General features: G+C 45.0%; 1 protein-coding gene across 6 annotated transcripts in view; it reads left to right on the forward strand.

The window, feature by feature from the left end:
* kif26ba (kinesin family member 26Ba) overlaps positions 1-27899 on the forward strand; it is a 389427-nt gene that overhangs the window by 299408 nt on the left and 62120 nt on the right. For all 6 annotated transcript variants that reach the window (XR_011355560.1, XR_011355561.1, XR_011355562.1 and 3 more), the window contains one exon: positions 4428-4590. Coding sequence is in view for 2 of the 6 variants with exons in the window: in XM_069930858.1 (XP_069786959.1) it covers positions 4428-4590 (163 nt within the window). In the remaining 4 variants the exon portion in view is untranslated. The remainder of the gene's footprint in view (positions 1-4427; positions 4591-27899) is intronic.

The following is a 27899-nucleotide window of genomic DNA, read 5'->3' on the forward strand; positions in this document are numbered from 1 at the left end:
ACTCTTTGCAGACGATGCCGCTTTAGTTGCCCATTCAGAGCCAGCTCTACAGCGCTTGATGTCCTGTTTTGCGGAAACTGCCAAAATATTTGGCCTGGAAGTCAGCCTGAAGAAAACTGAGGTCCTCCATCAGCCAGCTCCCCACCATGACTACCAGCCCCCCCCCCCCACATCTCCATCGGGCACACAAAACTCAAAACGGTCAACCAGTTTACCTATCTCGGCTGCACCATTTCATCAGATGCAAGGATCGACAACGAGATAGACAACAGACTCGCCAAGGCAAATAGCGCCTTTGGAAGACTACACAAAAGAGTCTGGAAAAACAACCAACTGAAAAACCTCACAAAGATAAGCGTATACAGAGCCGTTGTCATACCCACACTCCTGTTCGGCTCCGAACCATGGGTCCTCTACCGGCATCACCTACGGCTCCTAGAACGCTTCCACCAGCGTTGTCTCCGCTCCATCCTCAACATCCATTGGAGCGCTTACATCCCTAACGTCGAAGTACTCGAGATGGCAGAGGTCGACAGCATCGAGTCCACGCTGCTGAAGATCCAGCTGCGCTGGGTGGGTCACGTCTCCAGAATGGAGGACCATCGCCTTCCCAAGATCGTGTTATATGGCGAGCTCTCCACTGGCCACCGTGACAGAGGTGCACCAAAGAAGAGGTACAAGGACTGCCTAAAGAAATCTCTTGGTGCCTGCCACATTGACCACCGCCAGTGGGCTGATATCGCCTCAAACCGTGCATCTTGGCACCTCACAGTTTGGCGGGCAGCAACCTCCTTTGAGGAAGACCGCAGAGCCCACCTCACTGACAAAAGGCAAAGGAGGAAAAACCCAACACCCAACCCCAACCAACCAATTTTCCCCTGCAACCGCTGCAACCGTGTCTGCCTGTCCCGCATCGGACTTGTCAGCCACAAACGAGCCTGCAGCTGACGTGGACATTTACCCCCTCCATAAATCTTCGTCCGCGAAGCCAAGCCAAAGAAGAATTCAACATGGAAAGATTCTGTCAGCAAATAAATAGTATGTGTGTGGAAGTGACTGCAGAACCGTATACAATAATTCGGCCTGGAAATAAATTACAAGCACAATGAGAAGACTCTTGCGAATTCGTGAAGTTGAAAAGCACTTGTGGCAATTCAAGAGCTTTATGGTCAGTGTTTCTGCCACATTGATTTGTGGAAAGTGCTCAAGGATCAGTCGAGCAGCTCTGGTATTAAGTGTGCACCTGATTCTTTCCCTCTGGTATCGGCACATATGCCTGCTTGTGACAGAAAGACCATGAGATACAATATTTAATCTGCCCTAACATTCATCTGATCCAGAAAATTTGCTGCTGTCCATGTAGATATTATATCTTCTCCCTGTGACCAAGCGGGTTTCTCCCAGGAGCAAAGGCGTTCAGTTTGCCAAGTCAGTTGGCTGCTCTGAATCGTTCCTGGTGGGTGCTGGAATCTGGGAAATGGAGATGGGAACAATGTATGGTGGTACGTATTCAATGGGCTGAAAGGTAAGTTTCCATGCTGTATCTCTCTAAAAGAGCCCATAACCCAGTCCTTGCTGGTAGTTTTAACCCACCGACTATTGTCTGAGAATGATTGAGTCCTACAGCACAGAAACAGGCCCCTCCTCCCAACCTACCTGTGGTGATAGGTTTCCTCCATTGTATAGAGTTATTGTTGGTTACTGTATACATGGAGCTGGCCCGTCCACTGATGACTCATACCCTATGACTCCTCTTGGTCCTGGGCCATAAAGGTCGAGCCACCTCGCCCTTCCCTCCATTCCTATACCTGGATCCGGGCCAGCAAGGTTTTTCTATAGATTAAAGCCTATCGTCCCCTCAGCCTAGTCTTGGCGGTTACTTATAGTGCCCAACACTACCTCTGCTGACTAAGCTAGTTCCATTTGCCTGGATTCGTTCCACATCCCTCTAAATATTTCCCATCCATGTACCAGACTAAATGGCTTTGAATGTTACAATTGTCCCCACCTCTACCACATCTTCTGGCAGCTCATTCCACACACCCACCACCCTCTCCACGAAGACGGTGCCCTTCAGGCCCATTTTAAATTTTGCCCCTCTCACTTTAAATCTCTGCCCTCTAGTTTTAGATTTCAAAAAAGACTCAAGGCCATTCTTATTTATGCTCCTTGAGATGTTATAAACCTCAGCCCAGGTGCACCATCAAAACCATACTTGCTGGATACATCACAGTGTGAGACAGGAGCTGTTATGCTCAAGATTGGAAGACGTGAGAGAAGGTCATGAATGCAAATTTCCTTCCCCTCCATGAATTCCATCTAATCTCCCACTGCCTGGGAAACATACAAGAAGACCCATCACATCCTGTACACCCTCTATCTCCCTCCTACCATTGGGGAGCAGTCCCAGGAGTGTGAAAGCATGCACCAATAGGTTCCCTGCAGCCATATCAGGCTCCTGCATGAACCCCACCACAGTGTTTTTATGCTTCCCATTGCTTGGTGTTAATTGATCTTTATTTTCATTTTAACCTTTTGTAAATTGGGTTCTTTACACTGCTGTATGAATGTTAGAAATAATCTGTTAGACTGTTCGCAGAAGAATTCTTTTCATTTAATTTTAGTTCTTAAATACAGAGATACAGCATGGTTACGAGTCCTTTCAGCCCATAAACTTGCTCTACCCAAATACAGTAAAGCCCCTTAATCTGGCACCCATGTGGATTGGTAGATGCTGGATTAGTGTATTTGCCAGTTGCTTGAGATCGCGTGTTGTGTGATTGGCAAAAAAAAGCGCAAGGTACGCCAATTATAAACCCTTATTTTTTACCTATTTATTTTCTGCAATTTTTTTGCCAGTTGCTTGAGGCTGCCGGATAACAGGGGGGTTTCCCTGTACATTCATGTGACTAATTAACCTGCTAACCCTGTATGTTTTTGGAACGTGGGAGGAAATCTGAGTGCCCAGAAGAAACCCACACAGGCACATGGAGAATGTACAAGCTCCTTCTGGACACCGCTGGATTCAAACCGGGGTCACTGGTGCTGTAGTAGCACTAGTTCTAATGGGAGAAAGAAAATGGTCCAGGGAGAAAATACCCAGACCATTGCACTATCTATGGTGTTTCCGTCTGACTGAGAGTGATTGCTTGGTCCATCTCGAGCAACACTTCCCTTTCCTCGATCTCTCTATCTCTATCTCGGGAGACAAGCTCTCGATAGACATCTTCTACAAACCCACCAACTCTCACAGCTACCTTGACTATACTTCTTCCTCCCCTGTCACCTGTAAGGATTCCATTCCATTCTCTCAATTTTTCCATCACCGAGGCATCTGCACCCAGGATGAGGACTTCCATGTCATGTCATCAAAGATGTCCTCCTTCTTCAAACAACATGGCTTCCCTCTACCACCCACATACTCGGCACTCACCCATTTATCCTCCATTACCCGCACATCTACCCTGGCCCCCTCCGGCCTACAGGATTCCTCACCTACCACACCACCAGCCTCTGCATCCAACACGTCCTCCTTTGCCACTTATACTACCTACTACATGATCCCACTACTGGAAACATATTCCCCTTTCCTCCCCTCTCCACCTTCCCTTGGTCACTCCATGACTCCTTTGTCCGCTCCTCCCTCCCCACCAATTGTCCCCTTGGGACCTACCCGTGTCTGCAGGAGATGCTCCAGCTGTGCCCACACCTCCTCCCTCATCACCATTTGGGGCCCCAAATAGACCTTCCAAGTGAAGCAACATTTCACTTGTGAATTTACTGCATCCAATGCTCCTGTTGTAGTCTCCTCTACAACAGAGAGAATGGTCGCAGACTGGGAGATTCCATTCTGGAGCACCTCAGCTCTGCCCTCCATAATAGAGTGGATTTCCCAGTGGCCATCCATTTCAATTTCCCATCCCATTCTCTTGCGGACAAGTCTGTCCATGGCCTCATGCACTCCCAGACTGAGACCACCCTCAAATTGGAGGAACGACACCAGATCTTCCAACTAGGCCCCCTCCAACTGGATGGCATTAATATTGACTTCTCCGGCTTTTGTTAAACCCCTCCCCCCTTTTTCCCCATCTCCTTCCCCCACCTCTGTCTCACCTTTCCTTGTCTCCTTTTGCACAAATATGATAAATTCTTACCTCATCCCTTATCATATCCAATTAACACCTTTTGTTGGTCTGGATTCCTCCCCCAGCCGCATTGTCTGAATTCTGAGACTTCCTGCTTCTGGCTGATTCTGTTTATTCATTGGGGAAGGGCTCAGGCCCAAAACATCACCAATATATATTTGCTTTTTATGGACGCTGAAAAGACTGGCTGAGTTCCTCCAATTTTTCTCAGCGTCTGCAGGCTTTTGTTTTTTCACTCTGCTCGGTGATTGATTGCGCTGTGTTGCTGCCTCACTGTTCCAGGGACAGCAAGCTCACCATGCTGCTGAGGGAGTCGCTGGGGAACCTGAACTGCCGGACCACCATGATTGCCCACATCTCGTCCACCTCCAGCCACTACTCTGAAACCCTGTCCACAATCCAGATCGCCTCCAGGGTGCTCCGCATGAAGAAGAAGAAGACCAAGGTAGGCAGGGTTCACTGAATGCCAGGAGGGGGCTGGCCGCAGTAGGGAGAACATAGAACATTATAGCACAGTACAGGTCCTTCGGCCCACAATACAGTGCCAACCTATTAATATCTACCAAAAAACCAATACCCTCCCTTCCTCATAAACCTTTTCATCCACATTCCTGTCTAAGAGTCTCTTAAGTATCCCTATTGTTCCAGCCTCCCCCAACATCCCTCGCAATGCATTCCAGGCACCCACAGCTCTGTGGGAAAAAAAAACGTATACCTGATGTCTCCCCTAAACTTTCCTCCCTTCACTTTGTACTGATGTTCTCTGGTGTTTGCTACTCCCACCCTGAGGAAAAGGCACTGGCCCTCTACCTTATCTATACCTCTCAGAATCTTGTAGACCTCTATTAAATCACCTCTCATCCTCCTTCACTCCAATGAGAAAATCCCTGAGAGCCAGCAAATGGGGGCAAGGCCCTCCAGATGTCTTAGGCACCAGGGAAAGGTAGCAGCCATGGACTTTATCTTGAAGACCTGCATTAGGGTTGGGAGTTTGACTGGATCCTTCTATGATTCTATAGCTTTCCACCTCCCTCTCTCCAAAATCTTCACCAGCTGGGTGTCCAGCTCTGGTAAGCTTCACGTGGCTTCCATTAGCATCTCTTCCCCTCCAACCTCCCCCCCCCCCCCCACCCCACCACATCTATCTCTCCTCTCCTGCTCTGTGTGTCTCTCCTGTTTCACTCAGTCTCCTCTCCTCCAGCTCTGCATTCTCAGAGCCCCCCCTCCCCCTATCAATTCTCACCAGTCCTCTCATCCATGTCCAATTATAATTCATCTTTTGTCTGTGGGTCTATGATCCTCCCCTTCCCTCCTATCTTTCCTTCTTCCCAGCTTTTTAATTCAAGCACCTGTCTGCTTTTTTTACTTGAGGAAGGGCTCAGGACAGAAACGTCATTAATATATCTTCACCTCCTGTGGATGCTGCAGGACTGGCTGAGCTCCTCCAACATTTCTGTTTTCACTACAATCAGAGCATCTGGAGACTCTCGTGTTTCAATCCGTACACATATATATGCCCTGAAATCTTGGCCTCTGACCTTCACTGCTGTCAATAGAATTTTACCAACACTCTCACCTTGCAGCTCCCTGACCCCTTTCACCCTTCCCCGTTTGGCCATCAATCTATTACTGTCTTACAATGGTTTGTAGGATAGGGTCAGGTTGTGAACGTAGCTCCTGACTAAACGTGCATTAGGAATGCAAACTGACGCTCTTAATGGCTCCTGATCAGATTGATTCAATCTAGTTCCTAATGCAGTTTTAGACAGGTTACTCTACTGGAATTCAGTGTGCACCACTCTTCAGCTAATTCCACACTGATTAGGGAATGGAATAATTCCTTTAAGAAAGGAAAAGATTTTCTGGTCATGGAGTCACGCAGCAAGATGACAGACCCTTCATCCCATCGAGTCTGTGCTGACCAGCAAGCACTAATCCGACACCCATCCCATTTTTTTTGTTCGCCGCACCTTCCCACCAACTGCCCCTTCATCCACACGCTAGGATCAGTTTACAGAACCCTCCAATCTGCATGTCTTTGAGATGTGGGAGGAAACCCCGCGTGGTCATGGAGGAGAACATGCAAACTCCACCCAGACTACGGCGGAGGTCAGGATTGAACCCAAATTGTTCAAACTATAAGGCAGTAGCTCTACTGGCTGTGCAACCATGCTTCCCAGAATGGCACTGCAAAACTGACCCAATCCCTCACACATCTCCAGTAGAAACAGCTCCAGGTGGTGAAACAGGCCTTAACACATTCAAGTCATAGTCACACAACATAGAAGAGGCCCTCCTGCCCAGCTTATCCAAGCCTGTTGTGTCAGTAGCTATTGGTCTTTTTGTCAGTAATTTCATAGCACATAGAACATTCTAGCCCTTCATGCTGATTTGTCAACCTACTTAAATCTATTCCACAGCAATCTGAGTTTCTCTACCTCACACTAATAACCATATTTTTCTCACATCCATGTGCCTACATAGAGTCTTTTAAATATCCCTGTTGTACCAGGCCCCTACCACTCTGAGTAAATTTCCCTCTGCATTGTATTTTTCTTTCTGTAAGGATTTACCGTATATTTCATTCAAAATTCACTACAATGAATCATAAAATTATGGGAAATAAGAGCAGAAGAAGGCAATTGAGCCCATGAGACTGTGCTACCATTCAATGTGATCATGGCTGAATAGGTGACCTCAATTCCTGCTTTCTCTCCATACTCTTTGTTCTTTCGCTGTAAAGGCTACATTTAACTTTTGAATGTACAGAACAAACTGGCCTCGACTTTCTGCAGTACAGAATTCCACAAATTCATTACTGAATGAGAATTGCAAGCTGATTGGACTGCTTTACTAGCTCCATTGCCTCAAATGCTGTATGATTGAAAGCTTAAACAGACAGACTGCATTCTTTTCCCTCACTTATCTGTGACCCTTGCAACCTCAAATACAACCTTGTAAAGAAGTAAAGCAAGAAAGTCTGCAGACTCCATGATTGAAGTAAAAACATAGCGCTGGAGAAACTGAGCAGGTCAGACAGTGTAGTTTATATAGCAAAGATAACCAACATTTCAGATTTGAGCCCTTCTTCAAGATGTAGACAGGCCCTCCCCAAACAAAATGGTGGTGGGGAGGGGCAAAGGGAGGAGCACAGGCTCACAGGTGGTTGGTAATGGGGGATGGGGGGAACAGCAGCAAACAAGGGGAGGGGGGATGGCTCTGTTAATAGAGAGGGAAGGGGGTCGAGACTTGGAGGAAAAAAGACAGAGGGATAGGGAAGAGGGAGTAGAATGGCAGAAACCAGAGAAGTCATTTGGAGAGTGCCCAGACGGAAAATTTTGTGTAGCACCTTCAATTTACGGGTGGCCATGGTTTGAGAGTACATGAGGCTGAGTTTGGCTGTTGACCATGCCCTCCATGGTGTATACAACCTTGTAAATATACCATGGACATTCTCTGCTTCAGAGCCTCAGGACCAGATTTCTGATGCATCTTGCAGTTTGCTGCTTATCACTGCATTAAATAGGTTCCTCCCCCGCCCCCCCCCCCCAACACTCAAGGAGAAGACATGCCACCTCCTTCTCCACTGGCCCCTAGGAGAAGGAGAAGAAGGTGGAGGGATTCATAGAGTGAACTACCACTCTGAAGAGGCCTCTCTGGCGGTCATCTGGCAGGAGAACCTAGCTGAAAGTATGGCTCCATTTGTACGATGACCACCACCTGCAGAGCCCTCCTACTCTCCTCCTCCCCAACTTCCCATCGTACTGTGGCAGCACTCGCTCATGCCTGGAAGAGTGCTCATTGCTCATGTTCTTTTAAGGGTTGACTAGGAAGATTGCAGCCATAAAGTGTGAAGCCAGCTGCAGTGAGTAATTGCAAGACTTCATTTTACTGAAGCTCATGGCATGGCATTACACAGGTAATTTTAGAAAATGTTTATTGCCAAAATCTGTAAACGGAGATTCCAATTCCATAACATCTTCTTCCCCTAATACCGGTAATATTAATTTAGATGAATAAGATTCAATAGAACAGTTATCCTGTTTCCCCTCAGAAGTATATAATTTTTGATAAAATGAATAAAACTGGTCATTGATTTCTTGAGGTTTATAGGTAACTACTGAATTCTTTTTAACAGCATTAATAGTCCGTGAATCTGTTCTTTCACAAAAGTTACAAACTCCGTTTTTTTCAGTAACATTGTGTTAAACCTCCATCTATAAGATGAACTTACCACTTCCGAACATACACAAGAAAAAAAACAATAAAGAATGATCCAATATAACCCTACTTTTATACTCAGCCTGTAATATTCTACCCTGTAAATGTACCGATACCAAAAAAAAATTATTCTGGAAAATGAATCATGCCGAGATGAATAAAAAGAAAAATCTTTCTCTGTAGGATTAACTCTTCTCCAAATAGCCACCAAATTTAAATCTTTCATCAAAGCCCCAATTTGTATTGCCATCTTTGATTTCATCATACTTTTTGGAGATCTATCCAATAAAGGGTCCAAAACACAGTTAACGTCTCCCCCAACTAAGATATTTGCATTAGCCTGATTTAGCAACAAAAAAAGCTTCTAAAAATAAAATATTCATCATCTACGTTAGGTGCATAAACATTAAGTAAAGTCCAAGATTCAGCAAACATTTTACAATTCACCCTCAAAACTCTCCCTCCAAAGATTGTAATTCAAAAGGCAAACTCTTATGAATTAAAATCGCTACGCCCCTCGCATTAGAATTAAAAGAGGAAGAAAACACATGACCAACCCAATCTCTCTCCAATTTCAAGTGTTCTTTTTCAGTCCGGTGTGTTTCTTGAAAGAAAGCAATGTCAACTTTCGTTTTTTTAATATAGGCCAAAACTCGTTTCCGCATAATTGGATTATTCAACCCCTGAACGTTAAAAGTTGCAAATTTCAAATTAGTCATTTCTACAAACTAATAATATGATCACTCACTACAAAATATCACTCCCCTTATAAATCCTTCAAATCACAATCCCTCCCCTATAAGACGTCAAGAAAAAAATTTAATGAAAAAATCACCCCTTAAAAAAAAACCACCCAAAGGTAATAATGCCCTAAAAATCTGGGTGTGGTAAACCCCACTAGCACCAGATGACTCTCAAAGATTTCAGTGCCATACACCCCCCCAGCCAAATTCAATTAAACATAATCAAATACAGAAAATATATTCAACCCAATTTATTCCAGTCCAAATGATTGATCCGGGTCTTCAACATCAAGAAGACTTTGTGTCAGCTCTTCTTTCTTTCCATTCTTTCCATACTTCCCATTCCCATTTCCATTTGCCCTTCTTTTAGGTGACAATAAAGGATATCCGCCATTTCCTCACAAATCTGGCAACGAATTGGCAAAAATTAATGCACATGGTCATTTTCAAAAAATTGAGATTGAAAATTTCCATAAAAAACTTTCAATACAGCAGGATAACGAAAAGCAAATTTATAACCCTTCCGCCACAATACTTCTTTAGCTGAATTAAATTCCCGACATGGCCTAATAATTTCATGACTCAAATTTGCATTAAAAAATATTCTATTATTCTGAACCATCATTGGAGATTGACTTTGTCGGGCCTTTTGCACCGCCAGTCGTAATATCATTTCTCTATCTTGATATTTCAAACAACTAATTAAAACTGCCCGTGGCGATTATCCCGGAAACGGCTTCTTCCTTAATGCTCTGTGTGCTTGATCCAACTCCAAACCTTCCGGAAAAAACTCCTTGCTCAACATCTCAGGAATCCATTTCTTAAAAAATTTAATTGGGTCGGAACCTTCAATATCTTCTGGAAGACCACTATTTTCACGTTATTCCTCTGATTTTGATTTTCCATTGAATCAATTTTCTATTGCGATCAACTTGATATTTACATTCAAAAAAAGCTGCTTCACTTTTAAAAAAATTATCTTGTACTATATCAACTGATTTTATACATCTATTAACATCACTTTTGACTACAGACATATCTTGCTTCATATTTGTCATGTCTTCACACATAGTACTCATTTTAGTTTTTACTTCCAAAAACCCTCGAGACATCTCTTAAAAGCTATCCCTTCCAAAACGGCACACATAGAATCCATTCCAAGTTCCATCACTTCCCTTTGAGGCCTACCTTCCCTCGTCTCCAACTCCATTTGTTCTTGTGTGCTGCCCAGTGAAGGTAAGTCTTCTTCTTCAGGCACCACTGGTCCTCTTCCGGTGCGGCTGCGGGTCTGAACACCCGACGACAGCACCCCGACCTCGTCGGGGCGCTGCCACTCAACCTGCCCACAGCCCACACCTGTTCTAATAAATCCCGAACCCTCAAAACACCATGCATGCCCGGTAGGACCAGTGACTGCGCAGGTTCGTCCTCCAACGCAACACTGCGCGTCCCTGGCCCACCCGACAACATCGCAGGCTTGAGGGCTCCTCTCTCAGCCGGACTGCCTGCGCGCCCGACTTCATAGGTGCGCGGTTCAGCACCGGCCGAGCTTGTCATCAAGCCAGCTGATGTCATACTTAACCAGGCAGGAGTCCTCTGAGCCCTGGGGATTCCCACTGATGACTCCGTGGTTTCAGCTAAGCAGGCAGGCCTCAATTCTTTGACAATCTTGTAAGGTAGTTTCTTCTGTAATTGAGCTTTTGTTTTTTTCACATTGGTAGCCATTGAAGTCCTCTCGTATTCCAATAACTGTAAATAGTACTTTTAATTATTTTTATAGATTTTAAAATCGGGTATTTAAAAAACTAGCTGGTGAAGGGTGGAATTGCACGTCTGTCTTCTACACCATCTTGCCACACCTCCGCATAGGGAATACTTAAGGTGGAATGTGAATTTAGGGGGACAGTTTGAAAGCCACTGATCTAGAGGTTTGAGTTTTGAAGGTCATGCTTCCTCTGCCCGAGAGAAATGGGGAGAAGAGAGTGGGACCGGTACTTTAAACATGTTGGCAGCTTTCCTGAGATGATGACAATCCAATAGTGTTGCTCTGTGACCATTGTAACTGGCGATCTCAAGTTTCAATGCCTCTTTAACAAACAGTGAACAACATTACTTCAGTTTCATGTAAGTGTGGGCCAGGCCAGTCTGTTTCTGTGATCTTCATAAATCTTGGCAAAGTCACCATAGAATGGGATGTTTTAATTTCCTTTAAGAGGGCATCATCCCCTTCAATAACCTAGCACCAGTTCTTAGACCATAAGATAATAAGAGCAGAAGTAGGCTATTCGGCCTGTCGAATCCACTCTGCTATTCCATCATAAGTTGATTCATTCTCCCGTTCAGCCCCACTCCCCTGCTTTCTCCCCATAACCGTTGACACCCTGACTATACTGATCCTTATCAATCTCTGCCTTAAATACATTCAATGACCTGACCTCCACAGCCGCCCGTGGCAGCAAATTCCAGAGATTCACCATCATCTGGCTAAAGAAATTCCTTCCCATCTCTGTTATAAATAGGCCCCTTTCAATCCTGAAGTTGTGACCTCTTGTCCTGGACTCCCCTACCATGGAAAACAACTCTGCCACATCTACTCTGTCCAGGCCTTTCAACATTCAAAATGTTTCTATGAGGTCCCACCTCATTCTTCTGAACTCCAAGGAGTACAATCCAAGAGTCATCAAATATTCCTCAACTGCTAATCACTTTATTCCAGGAATCATTCTTGTCCATCACTCACATATTCACTGGATAAGATTATTTTTTTGAAAGGTTTTCTTCCTGAAAAAAAATGGGGATTTTGATGGACAACTTTAGTGTTTCTCCAACTTCCTACTTGCATTGCTCCAGTTCAAATGACCTAAGAAATGTTTTGCCACTGATTTTCATTTTTACTCAGCATCTGATGCCTCTCTTGTTAGTGACCAACATTAGTCGGCCACCATTGATGGATTCCAGTTGCCCTGATACCGCTTTTCCACGGTCACAATGTCCTGGTGAAACCTTTCACCATGTTCGTCATTGACTGCACCAAGATCAGCGGGGTAGAAGTAGACTTAAAATATGATAGGAATCACTAAAATAGGCTATATCTAAAACAAAGGTACGTGATAGGAACATTTTAAGGTGATTTTCATGATAGGCAGCCCAAGATCCATAAAATACACCCAAAGGTGTTCAGGAAGCAAAATTTTCATAGTCCAGTGTTATCAAGGACCAGTTCCCTCTGGAGCCCCCTTCAATTCAGCTTGGCTCTGTCCAACTCAGCCCTGCTGTTGGTACTCTGCACGGCCATCCCATTTACAACCAAGTGAAGTCCATCGAGCAGGATTGGGAGGAGACCCTTTGCCATTCACTCACTGTTGATCTTTGCCAGTCACACCACAAAACTCAGGTTCCCGCCTTGGCCCCAGATCTTTACCCAAAAAGGGATCTCAGAAGTGAGAGCTCTCCCTGGCCTAGCATCCGAAGGAGAAGGGCCTCCAGGTATTCCTCACCCATTGGTAAGCGCTTCCTGATCTTGGTCCAGGTGTCCCAGGAACTGGGAAGGGGGAAATTTCATCTGCATGAGATGAATCAGGCAGGTGGCTACACTTGGGGCTCAGGATTCAACGTGATTGATTACTATTTCCTCATTGCCGTGCCTTAGGGAGAGGAGTAACCCAGTTCAGACAGAAGGCACACAGTGAGACTCCTTCACCATGTAATTACCCTGTTCCTATAGCACAGAAGAATCCTGCCCTGACAGGTCAAACCAGGCAGCATGGGAAAGCAGAACAGCCAAACCTGGCGGGGCCTGAAGGATTGGCTATTCAGAGAAGTATGGGGAGCTCCATCTCCACTCTAGAGCAATGCAATTCAGAGCACAGGGATGCATGCATAGATATCGTGTTTGTTGAAGGCTCAGCTGGGAGATCGCTAAGAGAATGGGGTTAAAGGTAGATCTGGCGATAAAACCTCAGCCATGATCATATGAAATAGAGGCACAAAGTAATTGGACGAAATGGCCCAGCCTTCCGTCTCTCTCATTCTGAAGGGAGGGGAAGGCTGGAGAAGAATTCAATCTATGAGATCAATTCACTCAATGGGGTGTTTCAGGTTTGCACTGGGTTGGACCTTGGGAGAAATTCCAGAGATTCACCACCATCTGGCTAAAGAAATTCCTTCTTATCTCTGTTATAAATAGGCCCCTTTCAATCCAGAAATCAGAATTTATTGACATGATCACGTCACAAAATTCATTGTTTTGCATTTTTTAAAAATAAATAAATTAGTGCAAAGAAGAGAGAATGAGGTAGTGTCTGCGGTTTGTTGACTATTCAGAAATGTGATGGCAGAGGGGAAGAAGCTGTTTTTGTACCAATGGGTGTTCATCTTCAAGCTCCTGTACCTCCTTCCCGATTAGCAGTGTGAAAAGGGCACGGCCTGGGTGGTGGGGGTCCTTGAGCATAGACGCTGCTTTCTTAAGAGACAGCCTCTTGTAGATGTCCTCGATGGAGTGAAGACTGATGCCTGTGACGGCACTACTGAATTTAGATTCAGAGAAATTCTGCTGACTTGCTTTCATCATTCCCCCTTCCCACTCCCAATAACACATTGTCCACATTCACTACTGTCACCCCATCCATCTCCCAGTTCTGGCTTACAGGGTCGCTTTCAACCTTGGAGGTTGTTGGGTCAAACCATGGCCAAAATCTTCAGCACACAACTGTGGTGTGTGAGGAACTAGTGCTTGGTTATGTATAGGCGCTGTATAGGAACTGGTCTTCAGTTGTGTGTGGGTGTTGTACAGAAAGTGTACTTGGTTGTGTGTGTTGTACAGGAACTGGTTCTTGGTTGTGTGTGTGTTGTACAGGAACTGGTGCTTGGTTATGTTGTTTGTGTGTTGTACAGGAACTGATGCTTGGTTGTGTTGAGTGGTGTGTTGTACAGGAACTGTTTCTTGGTTGTGTGTCTGTGTTGTACAGGAACTGGTGCTTGGTTATGTTGTGTGTGTGTTGTACAGGAACTGGTGCTTGGTTGTGTTGTGTGTGTGTGTGTTGTACAGGAACTGGTGCTTGGTTGTGTTGTGTGTGTGTTGTGCAGGAACTGGTGCTTGGATATGTGTGTGTGTGTGTGTTGTACAGGAACTGGGGCCTGGTTATGTTGTTTGTGTGTTATACAGGAACTGACACTTAGTTGTGTTGTGTGTTGTACAGGAACTGGTGCTTGATGGTGTGTGTATGTGTGTGTGTTGTACAGGAACTGGTGCTTGGTTGTGTGTGTGTTGTACAGGAACTACTGCTTGGATATGTGTGTGTGTGTATGTGTTGTACAGGAACTATTGCTTGGATATGTGTGTGTGTGTGTATGTGTTGTACAGGAACTACTGCTTGGATATGTGTGTGTGTGTGTGTTGTTCAGGAACTGGTGCTTGGATATGTGTGTGTTGTACAGAAACTGGTTCTTGGTTGTGTTGTGTGTGTGTTTTACAGGAACTGGTGCTTGGTTTGTGTGTGTATGTGTTGTACAGGAACTGGCACTTGGTTGTGTATATTGTACAAGAACTGGTGCTTGTTTGTGTGTGTTGTACAGGAACTGGTGCTTGGTTGTGTTGTGTGTGTGTGTTGTACAGGAACTGGTGCTTGGTTGTGTTGTGTGTGTGTGTTGTACAGGAACTGGTGCTTGGTTGTGTTGTGTGTGTGTTGTGCAGGAACTGGTGCTTGGATATGTGTGTGTGTGTGTGTTGTACAGAAACTGGGGCCTGGTTTTGTTGTTTGTGTGTTATACAGGAACTGACACTTAGTTGTGTTGTACAGGAACTGGTGCTTGATGGTGTGTGTATCTGTGTGTGTTGTACAGGAACTGGTGCATGGTTGTGCGTGTGTTGTACAGAAACTGGTGCTTGGTTATGTTGTGTGTGTGTTGTACAGGAACTGGTGCTTGGTTGTGTTGTGTTTGTGTTGTGCAGGAACTGGTGCTTGGATATGTGTGTGTGTGTTGTACAGGAACTGGGGCCTGGTTATGTTGTTTGTGTGTTATACAGGAACTGACACTTAGTTGTGTTGTGTGTTGTACAGGAACTGGTGCTTGGTTGTGTGTGTGTTGTACAGAAACTGGTGCTTGGTTGTGTGTGTGTTGTAAAGGAACTACTGCTTGGATATGTGTGTGTGTGTTGTACAGGAACTACTGCTTGGATATTTGTGTGTGTGTGTTGTTCAGGAACTGGTGCTTGGATATGTGTGTTGTACAGGAACTACTGCTTGGATATGTGTGTGTGTGTGTGTGTGTGTTGTGTGTGTGTTGTACAGGAACTACTGCTTGGATATGTGTGTGTGTTGTTCAGGAACTGGTACTTGGTTGTGTTGTGTGTGTGTTTTACAGGAACTGGTGCTTGGTTTGTGTATGTGTGTTGTACAGGAACTGGCACTTGGTTGTGTATGTTGTACAAGAACTGGTGCTTGATTGTGTGTGTATGTGTGTGTGTTGTACAGAAACTGGAGCTTGGTTTGAGTGTGTGTTGTACAGGAACTGGTGCTTGGTTTGTGTGTTGTACAGGAACTGGTGCTTGGTTTGTGTGTGTGTTCTACAGGAACTGGTGCTTGGTTTGTGTGTGTGTGTGTTGTACAGGAACTGGCACTTGGTTGTGTATGTTGTACAGGAACTGGTGCTTGATTGTGTGTGTATGTGTGTGTGTTGTACAGAAACTGCTGCTTGGTTTGTGTGCGTGTTGTACAGGAACTGGTGCTTGGTTTGTGTGTGTGTTGTACAGGAACTGGTGCTTGGTTTGTGTGTGTGTTGTACAGGAACTGGTGCTTGGTTTGTGTGTGTGTTGTACAGGAACTGGTGCTTGGTTTGTGTGTTGTACAGGAACTGGTGCTTGGTTTGTGTGTGTGTTGTACAGGAACTGGTGCTTGGTTTGTGTGTGTGTTGTACAGGAACAGGTACTTGGTTTGTGTATGTGTTGTACAGGAACTGGTGCTTGGTTTGTGTGTTGTACAGGAACTGGTGCTTGGTTTGTGTGTGTGTTGTACAGGAACTGGTGCTTGGTTTGTGTGTGTGTGTGTTGTACAGGAACTGGCACTTGGTTGTGTATGTTGTACAGGAACTACTGCTTGGATATGTGTTTGTTTGTGTGTTGTTCAGGAACTGGTGCTTGGATATGTGTGTGTTGTACAGAAACTGGTTCTTGGTTGTGTTGTGTGTGTGTTTTACAGGAACTGGTGCTTGGTTTGTGTGTGTGTGTGTTGTACAGGAACTTGCACTTGGTTGTGTATGTTGTACAAGAACTGGTGCTTGATTGTGTGTGTATGTGCGTGTGTTGTACAGAAACTGGTGCTTGGTTTGAGTGTGTGTTGTACAGGAACTGGTGCTTGGTTTGTGTGTTGTACAGGAACTGGTGCTTGGTTTGTGTGTGTGTTGTACAGGAACTGGTGCTTGGTTTGTGTGTGTGAGTGTTGTACAGGAACTGGCACTTGGTTGTGTATATTGTACAGGAACTGGTGCTTGGTTTGTGTGTTGTACAGGAACTGGTGCTTGGTTTGTGTGTGTGTTGTACAGGAACTGGTGCTTGGTTTGTGTGTGTGTGTTGTACAGGAACTACTGCTTGGTTTGTGTGTTGTACAGGAACTGGTGCTTGGTTGTGTATATTGTACAGGAACTGGTGCTTGATTGTGTGTGTGTTGTACAGGAACTGGTGCTTGGTTTGTGTGTGTGAGTGTTGTACAGGAACTGGCACTTGGTTGTGTATATTGTACAGGAACTGGTGCTTGGTTTGTGTGTTGTACAGGAACTGGTGCTTGGTTTGTGTGTGTGTTGTACAGGAACTGGTGCTTGGTTTGTGTGTGTGTTGTACAGAAACTGCTGCTTGGTTTGTGTGTGTGTTGTACAGGAACTGGTGCTTGGTTTGTGTGTGTGTTGTACAGGAACTGGTGCTTGGTTTGTGTGTTGTACAGGAACTGGTGCTTGGTTTGTGTGTGTGTTGTACAGGAACTGGTGCTTGGTTTGTGTGTGTGTTGTACAGGAACTACTGCTTGGTTTGTGTGTGTGTTGTACAGGAACTGGTGCTTGGTTTGTGTGTGTGTTGTACAGGAACTGGTGCTTGGTTTGTGTGTTGTACAGGAACTGGTGCTTGGTTTGTGTGTGTTGTACAGGAACTGGTGCTTGGTTTGTGTGTGTTTTTGTTGTACAGGAACTGGCACTTGGTTGTGTATGTTGTACAGGAACTACTGCTTGGATATGTGTTTGTTTGTGTGTTGTTCAGGAACTGGTGCTTGGATATGTGTGTGTTGTACAGAAACTGGTTCTTGGTTGTGTTGTGTGTGTGTTTTACAGGAACTGGTGCTTGGTTTGTGTGTGTATGTGTTGTACAGGAACTGGCACTTGGTTGTGTATATTGTACAAGAACTGGTGCTTGTTTGTGTGTGTTGTACAGGAACTGGTGCTTGGTTGTGTTGTGTGTGTGTGTTGTACAGGAACTGGTGCTTGGTTGTGTTGTGTGTGTGTGTTGTACAGGAACTGGTGCTTGGTTGTGTTGTGTGTGTGTTGTGCAGGAACTGGTGCTTGGATATGTGTGTGTGTGTGTTGTACAGGAACTGGGGCCTGGTTATGTTGTTTGTGTGTTATACAGGAACTGACACTTAGTTGTGTTGTACAGGAACTGGTGCTTGATGGTGTGTGTATCTGTGTGTGTTGTACAGGAACTGGTGCATGGTTGTGTGTGTGTTGTACAGAAACTGGTGCTTGGTTATGTTGTGTGTGTGTTGTACAGGAACTGGTGCTTGGTTGTGTTGTGTTTGTGTTGTGCAGGAACTGGTGCTTGGATATGTGTGTGTGTGTTGTACAGGAACTGGGGCCTGGTTATGTTGTTTGTGTGTTATACAGGAACTGACACTTAGTTGTGTTGTGTGTTGTACAGGAACTGGTGCTTGGTTGTGTGTGTGTTGTACAGAAACTGGTGCTTGGTTGTGTGTGTGTTGTAAAGGAACTACTGCTTGGATATGTGTGTGTGTTGTACAGGAACTACTGCTTGGATATTTGTGTGTGTGTGTTGTTCAGGAACTGGTGCTTGGATATGTGTGTTGTACAGGAACTACTGCTTGGATATGTGTGTGTGTGTGTGTGTGTGTGTGTGTGTGTGTGTTGTACAGGAACTACTGCTTGGATATGTGTGTGTGTTGTTCAGGAACTGGTACTTGGTTGTGTTGTGTGTGTGTTTTACAGGAACTGGTGCTTGGTTTGTGTGTGTGTTGTACAGGAACTGGTGCTTGGTTTGTGTGTGTGTTGTACAGGAACTACTGCTTGGTTTGTGTGTGTGTTGTACAGGAACTGGTGCTTGGTTTGTGTGTGTGTTGTACAGGAACTGGTGCTTGGTTTGTGTGCGTTGTACAGGAACTGGTGCTTGGTTTGTGTGTGTTTTTGTTGTACAGGAACTGGCACTTGGTTGTGTATGTTGTACAGGAACTACTGCTTGGATATGTGTTTGTTTGTGTGTTGTTCAGGAACTGGTGCTTGGATATGTGTGTGTTGTACAGAAACTGGTTCTTGGTTGTGTTGTGTGTGTGTTTTACAGGAACTGGTAATTGGTTTGTGTGTGTGTTGTACAGGAACTGGTGCTTGGTTTGTGTGTTGTACAGGAACTGGTGCTTGGTTTGTGTGTTGTACAGGAACTGGTGCTTGGTTTGTGTGTGTTGTACAGGAACTGGTGCTTGGTTTGTGTGTGTTTTTGTTGTACAGGAACTGGCAATTGGTTGTGTATGTTGTACAGGAACTACTGCTTGGATATGTGTTTGTTTGTGTGTTGTTCAGGAACTGGTGATTGGATATGTGTGTGTTGTACAGAAACTGGTTCTTGGTTGTGTTGTGTGTGTGTTTTACAGGAACTGGTAATTGGTTTGTGTGTGTGTTGTACAGGAACTGGTGCTTGGTTTGTGTGTTGTACAGGAACTGGTGCTTGGTTTGTGTGTGTGTTGTACAGGAACAGATGCTTGGTTTGTGTGTTGTACAGGAACTGGTTCTTGGTTTGTGTGTGTGTTGTACAGGAACTGGTGCTTGGTTTGTGTGTGTGTGTGTGTGTTGTACAGGAACTGGCACTTGGTTGTGTATGTTGTACAGGAACTACTGCTTGGATATGTGTGTGTGTGTGTGTTGTTCCGGAACTGGTGCTTGGATATGTGTGTCTTGTACAGAAACTGGTTCTTGGTTGTGTTGTGTGTGTGTTTTACAGGAACTGGTGCTTGGTTTGTGTGTGTGTGTGTTGTACAGGAACTGGCACTTGGTTGTGTATGTTGTACAGGAACTACTGCTTGGATATGTGTTTATTTGTGTGTTGTTCAGGAAATGGTGCTTGGATATGTGTGTGTTGTACAGAAATTGGTTCTTGGTTGTGTTGTGTGTGTGTTTTACAGGAACTGGTGCTTGGTTTGTGTGTGTGTGTGTTGTACAGGAACTTGCACTTGGTTGTGTATGTTGTACAAGAACTGGTGCTTGATTGTGTGTGTATGTGCGTGTGTTGTACAGAAACTGGTGCTTGGTTTGAGTGTGTGTTGTACAGGAACTGGTGCTTGGTTTGTGTGTTGTACAGGAACTGGTGCTTGGTTTGTGTGTGTGTTGTACAGGAACTGGTGCTTGGTTTGTGTGTGTGAGTGTTGTACAGGAACTGGCACTTGGTTGTGTATATTGTACAGGAACTGGTGCTTGGTTTGTGTGTTGTACAGGAACTGGTGCTTGGTTTGTGTGTGTGTTGTACAGGAACTGGTGCTTGGTTTGTGTGTGTGTGTTGTACAGGAACTACTGCTTGGTTTGTGTGTTGTACAGGAACTGGTGCTTGGTTGTGTACATTGTACAGGAACTGGTGCTTGATTGTGTGTGTGTTGTACAGGAATTGGTGCTTGGTTTGTGTGTGTGAGTGTTGTACAGGAACTGGCACTTGGTTGTGTATATTGTACAGGAACTGGTGCTTGGTTTGTGTGTTGTACAGGAACTGGTGCTTGGTTTGTGTGTGTGTTGTACAGGAACTGGTGCTTGGTTTGTGTGTGTGTTGTACAGAAACTGCTGCTTGGTTTGTGTGTGTGTTGTACAGGAACTGGTGCTTGGTTTGTGTGTGTGTTGTACAGGAACTGGTGCTTGGTTTGTGTGTTGTACAGGAACTGGTGCTTGGTTTGTGTGTGTGTTGTACAGGAACTGGTGCTTGGTTTGTGTGTGTGTTGTACAGGAACTACTGCTTGGTTTGTGTTTGTGTTGTACAGGAACTGGTGCTTGGTTTGTGTGTGTGTTGTACAGGAACTGGTGCTTGGTTTGTGTGTTGTACAGGAACTGGTGCTTGGTTTGTGTGTGTTGTACAGGAACTGGTGCTTGGTTTGTGTGTGTTTTTGTTGTACAGGAACTGGCACTTGGTTGTGTATGTTGTACAGGAACTACTGCTTGTATATGTGTTTGTTTGTGTGTTGTTCAGGAACTGGTGCTTGGATATGTGTGTGTTGTACAGAAACTGGTTCTTGGTTGTGTTGTGTGTGTGTTTTACAGGAACTGGTAATTGGTTTGTGTGTGTGTTGTACAGGAACTGGTGCTTGGTTTGTGTGTTGTACAGGAACTGGTGCTTGGTTTGTGTGTTGTACAGGAACTGGTGCTTGGTTTGTGTGTGTTGTACAGGAACTGGTGCTTGGTTTGTGTGTGTTTTTGTTGTACAGGAACTGGCAATTGGTTGTGTATGTTGTACAGGAACTACTGCTTGGATATGTGTTTGTTTGTGTGTTGTTCAGGAACTGGTGATTGGATATGTGTGTGTTGTACAGAAACTGGTTCTTGGTTGTGTTGTGTGTGTGTTTTACAGGAACTGGTAATTGGTTTGTGTGTGTGTTGTACAGGAACTGGTGCTTGGTTTGTGTGTTGTACAGGAACTGGTGCTTGGTTTGTGTGTGTGTTGTACAGGAACTGATGCTTGGTTTGTGTGTTGTACAGGAACTGGTGCTTGGTTTGTGTGTGTGTTGTACAGGAACTGGTGCTTGGTTTGTGTGTGTGTGTTGTACAGGAACTGGCACTTGGTTGTGTATGTTGTACAGGAACTACTGCTTGGATATGTGTGTGTGTGTGTGTGTTGTTCCGGAACTGGTGCTTGGATATGTGTGTCTTGTACAGAAACTGGTTCTTGGTTGTGTTGTGTGTGTGTTTTACAGGAACTGGTGCTTGGTTTGTGTGTGTGTGTGTTGTACAGGAACTGGCACTTGGTTGTGTATGTTGTACAGGAACTACTGCTTGGATATGTGTTTATTTGTGTGTTGTTCAGGAAATGGTGCTTGGATATGTGTGTGTTGTACAGAAACTGGTTCTTGGTTGTGTTGTGTGTGTGTTTTACAGGAACTGGTGCTTGGTTTGTGTGTGTGTGTGTTGTACAGGAACTTGCACTTGGTTGTGTATGTTGTACAAGAACTGGTGCTTGATTGTGTGTGTATGTGCGTGTGTTGTACAGAAACTGGTGCTTGGTTTGAGTGTGTGTTGTACAGGAACTGGTGCTTGGTTGGTGTGTTGTACAGGAACTGGTGCTTGGTTTGTGTGTGTGTTGTACAGGAACTGGTGCTTGGTTTGTGTGTGTGAGTGTTGTACAGGAACTGGCACTTGGTTGTGTATATTGTACAGGAACTGGTGCTTGATTGTGTGTGTATGTGTGTGTTGTACAGAAACTGATGCTTGGTTTGTGTGTGTGTTGTACAGGAACTGGTGCTTGGTTTGTGTGTGTGTTGTACAGGAACTGGTGCTTGGTTTGTGTGTTGTACAGGAACTGGTGCTTGGTTTGTGTGTTGTACAGGAACTGGTGCTTGGTTTGTGTGTGTGTTGTACAGGAACTGGTGCTTGGTTTGTGTGTGTGTGTTGTACAGGAACTACTGCTTGGTTTGTGTGTTGTACAGGAACTGGTGCTTGGTTGTGTATATTGTACAGGAACTGGTGCTTGATTGTGTGTGTGTTGTACAGGAATTGGTGCTTGGTTTGTGTGTGTGAGTGTTGTACAGGAACTGGCACTTGGTTGTGTATATTGTACAGGAACTGGTGCTTGGTTTGTGTGTTGTACAGGAACTGGTGCTTGGTTTGTGTGTGTGTTGTACAGGAACTGTTGCTTGGTTTGTGTGTGTGTTGTACAGAAACTGCTGCTTGGTTTGTGTGTGTGTTGTACAGGAACTGGTGCTTGGTTTGTGTGTGTGTTGTACAGGAACTGGTGCTTGGTTTGTGTGTTGTACAGGAACTGGTGCTTGGTTTGTGTGTGTGTTGTACAGGAACTGGTGCTTGGTTTGTGTGTGTGTTGTACAGGAACTACTGCTTGGTTTGTGTTTGTGTTGTACAGGAACTGGTGCTTGGTTTGTGTGTGTGTTGTACAGGAACTGGTGCTTGGTTTGTGTGTTGTACAGGAACTGGTGCTTGGTTTGTGTGTGTTGTACAGGAACTGGTGCTTGGTTTGTGTGTGTTTTTGTTGTACAGGAACTGGCACTTGGTTGTGTATGTTGTACAGGAACTACTGCTTGTATATGTGTTTGTTTGTGTGTTGTTCAGGAACTGGTGCTTGGATATGTGTGTGTTGTACAGAAACTGGTTCTTGGTTGTGTTGTGTGTGTGTTTTACAGGAACTGGTAATTGGTTTGTGTGTGTGTTGTACAGGAACTGGTGCTTGGTTTGTGTGTTGTACAGGAACTAGTGCTTGGTTTGTGTGTTGTACAGGAACTGGTGCTTGGTTTGTGTGTGTTGTACAGGAACTGGTGCTTGGTTTGTGTGTGTTTTTGTTGTACAGGAACTGGCAATTGGTTGTGTATGTTGTACAGGAACTACTGCTTGGATATGTGTTTGTTTGTGTGTTGTTCAGGAACTGGTGATTGGATATGTGTGTGTTGTACAGAAACTGGTTCTTGGTTGTGTTGTGTGTGTGTTTTACAGGAACTGGTAATTGGTTTGTGTGTGTGTTGTACAGGAACTGGTGCTTGGTTTGTGTGTTGTACAGGAACTGGTGCTTGGTTTGTGTGTGTGTTGTACAGGAACTGATGCTTGGTTTGTGTGTTGTACAGGAACTGGTGCTTGGTTTGTGTGTGTGTTGTACAGGAACTGGTGCTTGGTTTGTGTGTGTGTGTGTTGTACAGGAACTGGCACTTGGTTGTGTATGTTGTACAGGAACTACTGCTTGGATATGTGTGTGTGTGTGTGTGTTGTTCCGGAACTGGTGCTTGGATATGTGTGTCTTGTACAGAAACTGGTTCTTGGTTGTGTTGTGTGTGTGTTTTACAGGAACTGGTGCTTGGTTTGTGTGTGTGTGTGTTGTACAGGAACTGGCACTTGGTTGTGTATGTTGTACAGGAACTACTGCTTGGATATGTGTTTATTTGTGTGTTGTTCAGGAAATGGTGCTTGGATATGTGTGTGTTGTACAGAAACTGGTTCTTGGTTGTGTTGTGTGTGTGTTTTACAGGAACTGGTGCTTGGTTTGCGTGTGTGTGTGTTGTACAGGAACTTGCACTTGGTTGTGTATGTTGTACAAGAACTGGTGCTTGATTGTGTGTGTATGTGCGTGTGTTGTACAGAAACTGGTGCTTGGTTTGAGTGTGTGTTGTACAGGAACTGGTGCTTGGTTTGTGTGTTGTACAGGAACTGGTGCTTGGTTTGTGTGTGTGTTGTACAGGAACTGGTGCTTGGTTTGTGTGTGTGAGTGTTGTACAGGAACTGGCACTTGGTTGTGTATATTGTACAGGAACTGGTGCTTGATTGTGTGTGTATGTGTGTGTTGTACAGAAACTGATGCTTGGTTTGTGTGTGTGTTGTACAGGAACTGGTGCTTGGTTTGTGTGTGTGTTGTACAGGAACTGGTGCTTGGTTTGTGTGTTGTACAGGAACTGGTGCTTGGTTTGTGTGTGTGTTGTACAGGAACTGGTGCTTGGTTTGTGTGTGTGTTGTACAGGAACTACTGCTTGGTTTGTGTGTTGTACAGGAACTGGTGCTTGGTTGTGTATATTGTACAGGAACTGGTGCTTGATTGTGTGTGTATGTGTGTGTGTTGTACAGAAACTGCTGCTTGGTTTGTGTGTGTGTTGTACAGGAACTGGTGCTTGGTTTGTGTGTGTGTTGTACAGGAACTGGTGCTTGGTTTGTGTGTTGTACAGGAACTGGTGCTTGGTTTGTGTGTGTGTTGTACAGGAACTGGTGCTTGGTTTGTGTGTGTGTTGTACAGGAACTACTGCTTGGTTTGTGTGTGTGTTGTACAGGAACTGGTGCTTGGTTTGTGTGTGTGTTGTACAGGAACTGGTGCTTGGTTTGTGTGTTGTACAGGAACTGGTGCTTGGTTTGTGTGTGTTGTACAGGAACTGGTGCTTGGTTTGTGTGTGTTTTTGTTGTACAGGAACTGGCACTTGGTTGTGTATGTTGTACAGGAACTACTGCTTGGATATGTGTTTGTTTGTGTGTTGTTCAGGAACTGGTGCTTGGATATGTGTGTGTTGTACAGAAACTGGTTCTTGGTTGTGTTGTGTGTGTGTTTTACAGGAACTGGTAATTGGTTTGTGTGTGTGTTGTACAGGAACTGGTGCTTGGTTTGTGTGTTGTACAGGAACTGGTGCTTGGTTTGTGTGTGTGTTGTACAGGAACTGATGCTTGGTTTGTGTGTTGTATAGGAACTGGTGCTTGGTTTGTGTGTGTGTTGTACAGGAACTGGTGCTTGGTTTGTGTGTGTGTGTGTTGTACAGGAACTGGCACTTGGTTGTGTATGTTGTACAGGAACTACTGCTTGGATACGTGTGTGTGTGTGTGTGTTGTTCCGGAACTGGTGCTTGGATATGTGTGTCTTGTACAGAAACTGGTCCTTGGTTGTGTTGTGTGTGTGTTTTACAGGAACTGGTGCTTGGTTTGTGTGTGTGTGTGTGTGTATGTGTGTGTGTGTGTGTGTGTGTGTGTGTGTGTGTGTGTGTGTGTGTGTTGTACAGGAACTGGCACTTGGTTGTGTATGTTGTACAGGAACTGGTGCTTGGATGTTCGTGGCAGCCACCTGTTTGTAGTCTGCATCCAGAATTCAGTTGTATTGGGGAGAAAACTCTGCCTCGGGCCTGCCATTCTGTGGGAGGTTGATGGATTGGTGATGCCTGTCACCATTCCAATGCAGAGGTGGGGTAAAGAGCCTCAGATTTGGCACCACTCTGGCCAAGTGGTCTGCTGGTTGGTGGGAGCTCCTCCAATTTCTCCCTGCCCCTCCCTCATCTCAGGGCCATGACCTTGCCCATCTGTCAATGAATAAGAACATTGGTGGGTTCAACTGGGCAGGTTTGGACCTCCCCTTGTGCAAGACTCTTTGAATTGAGGCATGAGTGCCAATAGGGTGAGATAGGGAGAATCCTATCTGAAGCATAAACTAGTCAGGCTGAATGGCCTGTTGTTATATACAGCACTTCAGCAAAAAAAAAGTTATGTGCTTACTGCTAGAATAATGAGCAAATCAGCTTGCAAAATCAGATAAAGGGGTTCCCTTATTTAACTAACCTCCACCTGCTTTGAATCTAAGGCCATATAATAAATCAAAATCTTCTGTGTTCTTTCAAATGACAGACATTTATCTTAATATTCCTAATGGCATCTCACACAGACCAGAGTCTATTTAGGGTCTCCTCTGGATAGCAGCAGGGCTGACCCTAGAGCAGCAGCAGGGAACACAACGTGGTGCCAAGGGCAGGGTCACGGTCGGAGGTTCCACCTTCCAGCCAAGGCCCCGCCTGCCCACTGTCACAGTTCCAGACAAGGGGCAAGGGAAGATTCCCTGGAGCCTCAGCTGACCTTCCCGACAGGTCCCGGCAGATTGGAAGACAGGAAATGTCACGCCACTTTTTAAGAAGGGATGTAGGCAGGAGATTGGAAGTTATCGGCCAATTAGTTTGACGTCTGCAGTTGGAAAAATGCTTGAAGCCGTTATTAAAGATGAAATAGTGAAATTTTTGGAATGTAAGAGTTCAATCAGGCAGACACAGCATGGTTTTTGAAAGTGAAGATCTTGTTTGACAAACTTGTTAGGATTGTTTGAGGATATAATGGGTGCGGTGGATAGAGGGGAACAGGTTGATGTTGTATATTTGGATTTCCAGAAAGCGTTTGATAAGGTGCGCACAAGAGACTTCTCAGTAAGTTACAGGAAAGTGGAGTCCGGGGAAGTATATTGGCCTGGATTGAAAATTGGTTGTCTGACAGGAGGCAGAGAGTCGGGATAAATGGGAGTTTTTCAGGTTGGGAGAAAGTGGTAAGTGGGGTGCCACAGGGGTTAGTGTTAGGCCCACAACTGTTCATCATTTACATTGATGACTTGGAGAAGGGGACAAAATGTGGTGTAGCCAAGTTTGCGGATGACACCAAATTGAGTGGAAGAGCAAATTGTAATGAGGATGTGGAGAGTCTGCAGAGGGATAGAGTTAAGCTGGATGAGTGGGCAAAAGTCTGGCAGATGGAGTACAATGTTAGTAAGTGTGAGGTTATCCACTTTGGCAAGAAAAATAAAAGAGCTGAATATTATTTAAAGGGTGAAAAACTACAGCGTGCTGTTGTGCAGAGGGACTTGGGAGGGCTTGTGCATGAACCGCAAAAAGTTAGGTTGCAGGTGCAGCAGGTTATTAAGAAGGGAAATGGAATGTTGGCCTTCATCGCTGGAGGAATTGAATTCAGGAGTAGGGAGGTAATGTTGCAACTGTATAAGGTACTGGTGAGACCGCACCTGGAGTACTGTGTCCAGTTCTGGTCTCCATATTTGAGGAAGGATATACTGGCTTTGGAGACGGTCCAGAGGACCCTTCATCCCTGGGATGAAGGGGTTGACTCATGATGAAAGATTAAATCGTCTAGGATTATATTCGCTCGAGTTCAGAAGAATGAGAGGAGATTTTATAGAAACATATAGGATTATGAAGGGGATGGATAGGATAGATGTAGGAAGGTTTTTTGAGCTGGCCGGGGAAACTAAAACGAGAGGACACAGTCTCAAGATTCGGGGGAGTAGATTTAGGACAGAGATGAGGAAAAATAGTTTTTCCCAGAGAGTAGTGAATGTTTGGAATTCTCTAACCAGGGAAGTGGTTGAGGCTGCCTCATTAGACATATTTAAAATTCGGTTAGATAAATTTTTACATGATAGAGGAATTAGGGGATATGGGGAAAAGGCAGGTAGGTGGAGTTAGGTCATAAATTAGATCAGCCATGATCGTATTGAATGGCGGAGCAGGCTCGATGGGCCATTTTTGGCTACTCCTATTCCTACTTCCTATGTTCCTATGTTCATGGGTTCTTTGTGAGGATAAGAAGGGGAAGGTTTGAACAGGGCCTGAGAGTCTGCTTTCTCTCCCAAGGGGTGATGGGTGGTGGAGCTGGGAACAAGTATCAGGTTTAAAAGGCAACTTCACGAGTTCAGGGAGAAGAAAGGTTGAGAGGGATGTGAGCCGAGCACTGGCTAATGGGACTAGATTGTTGGCATGGACAATTAAGGCTGAAGGACCTGTTTCTGTGCTGTATATGGGAGGACCACAGTTCGCCCATTCCAAGAATGATTACACTGGTCTCCCACCTTAAACCCATCTCCTTCAGATATGTTTATGCCTCCAGCATGTCCCAGAACTGTTCGCAGTCAGTGAAGTCTGCACAGCAGGTTCCCACGGTGAGAGCGGTTGGGATATACAGGCAGTTGATGAAGGTTCACCCAGCCAACGCTCAAAAACTCCCACTGGTCTCCGTGAGACTACCCAATGAGGTCTCAAGGAGGATGACAAGGCCAGCACCTTGTTGGAAGGTGCACCACTGACAAATGCAGCACCTCACCATT

This window comes from Narcine bancroftii, chromosome 4, assembly GCF_036971445.1.
Source record: "Narcine bancroftii isolate sNarBan1 chromosome 4, sNarBan1.hap1, whole genome shotgun sequence".
In the NCBI taxonomy this organism is placed as follows: Eukaryota; Metazoa; Chordata; class Chondrichthyes; order Torpediniformes; family Narcinidae; genus Narcine; species Narcine bancroftii.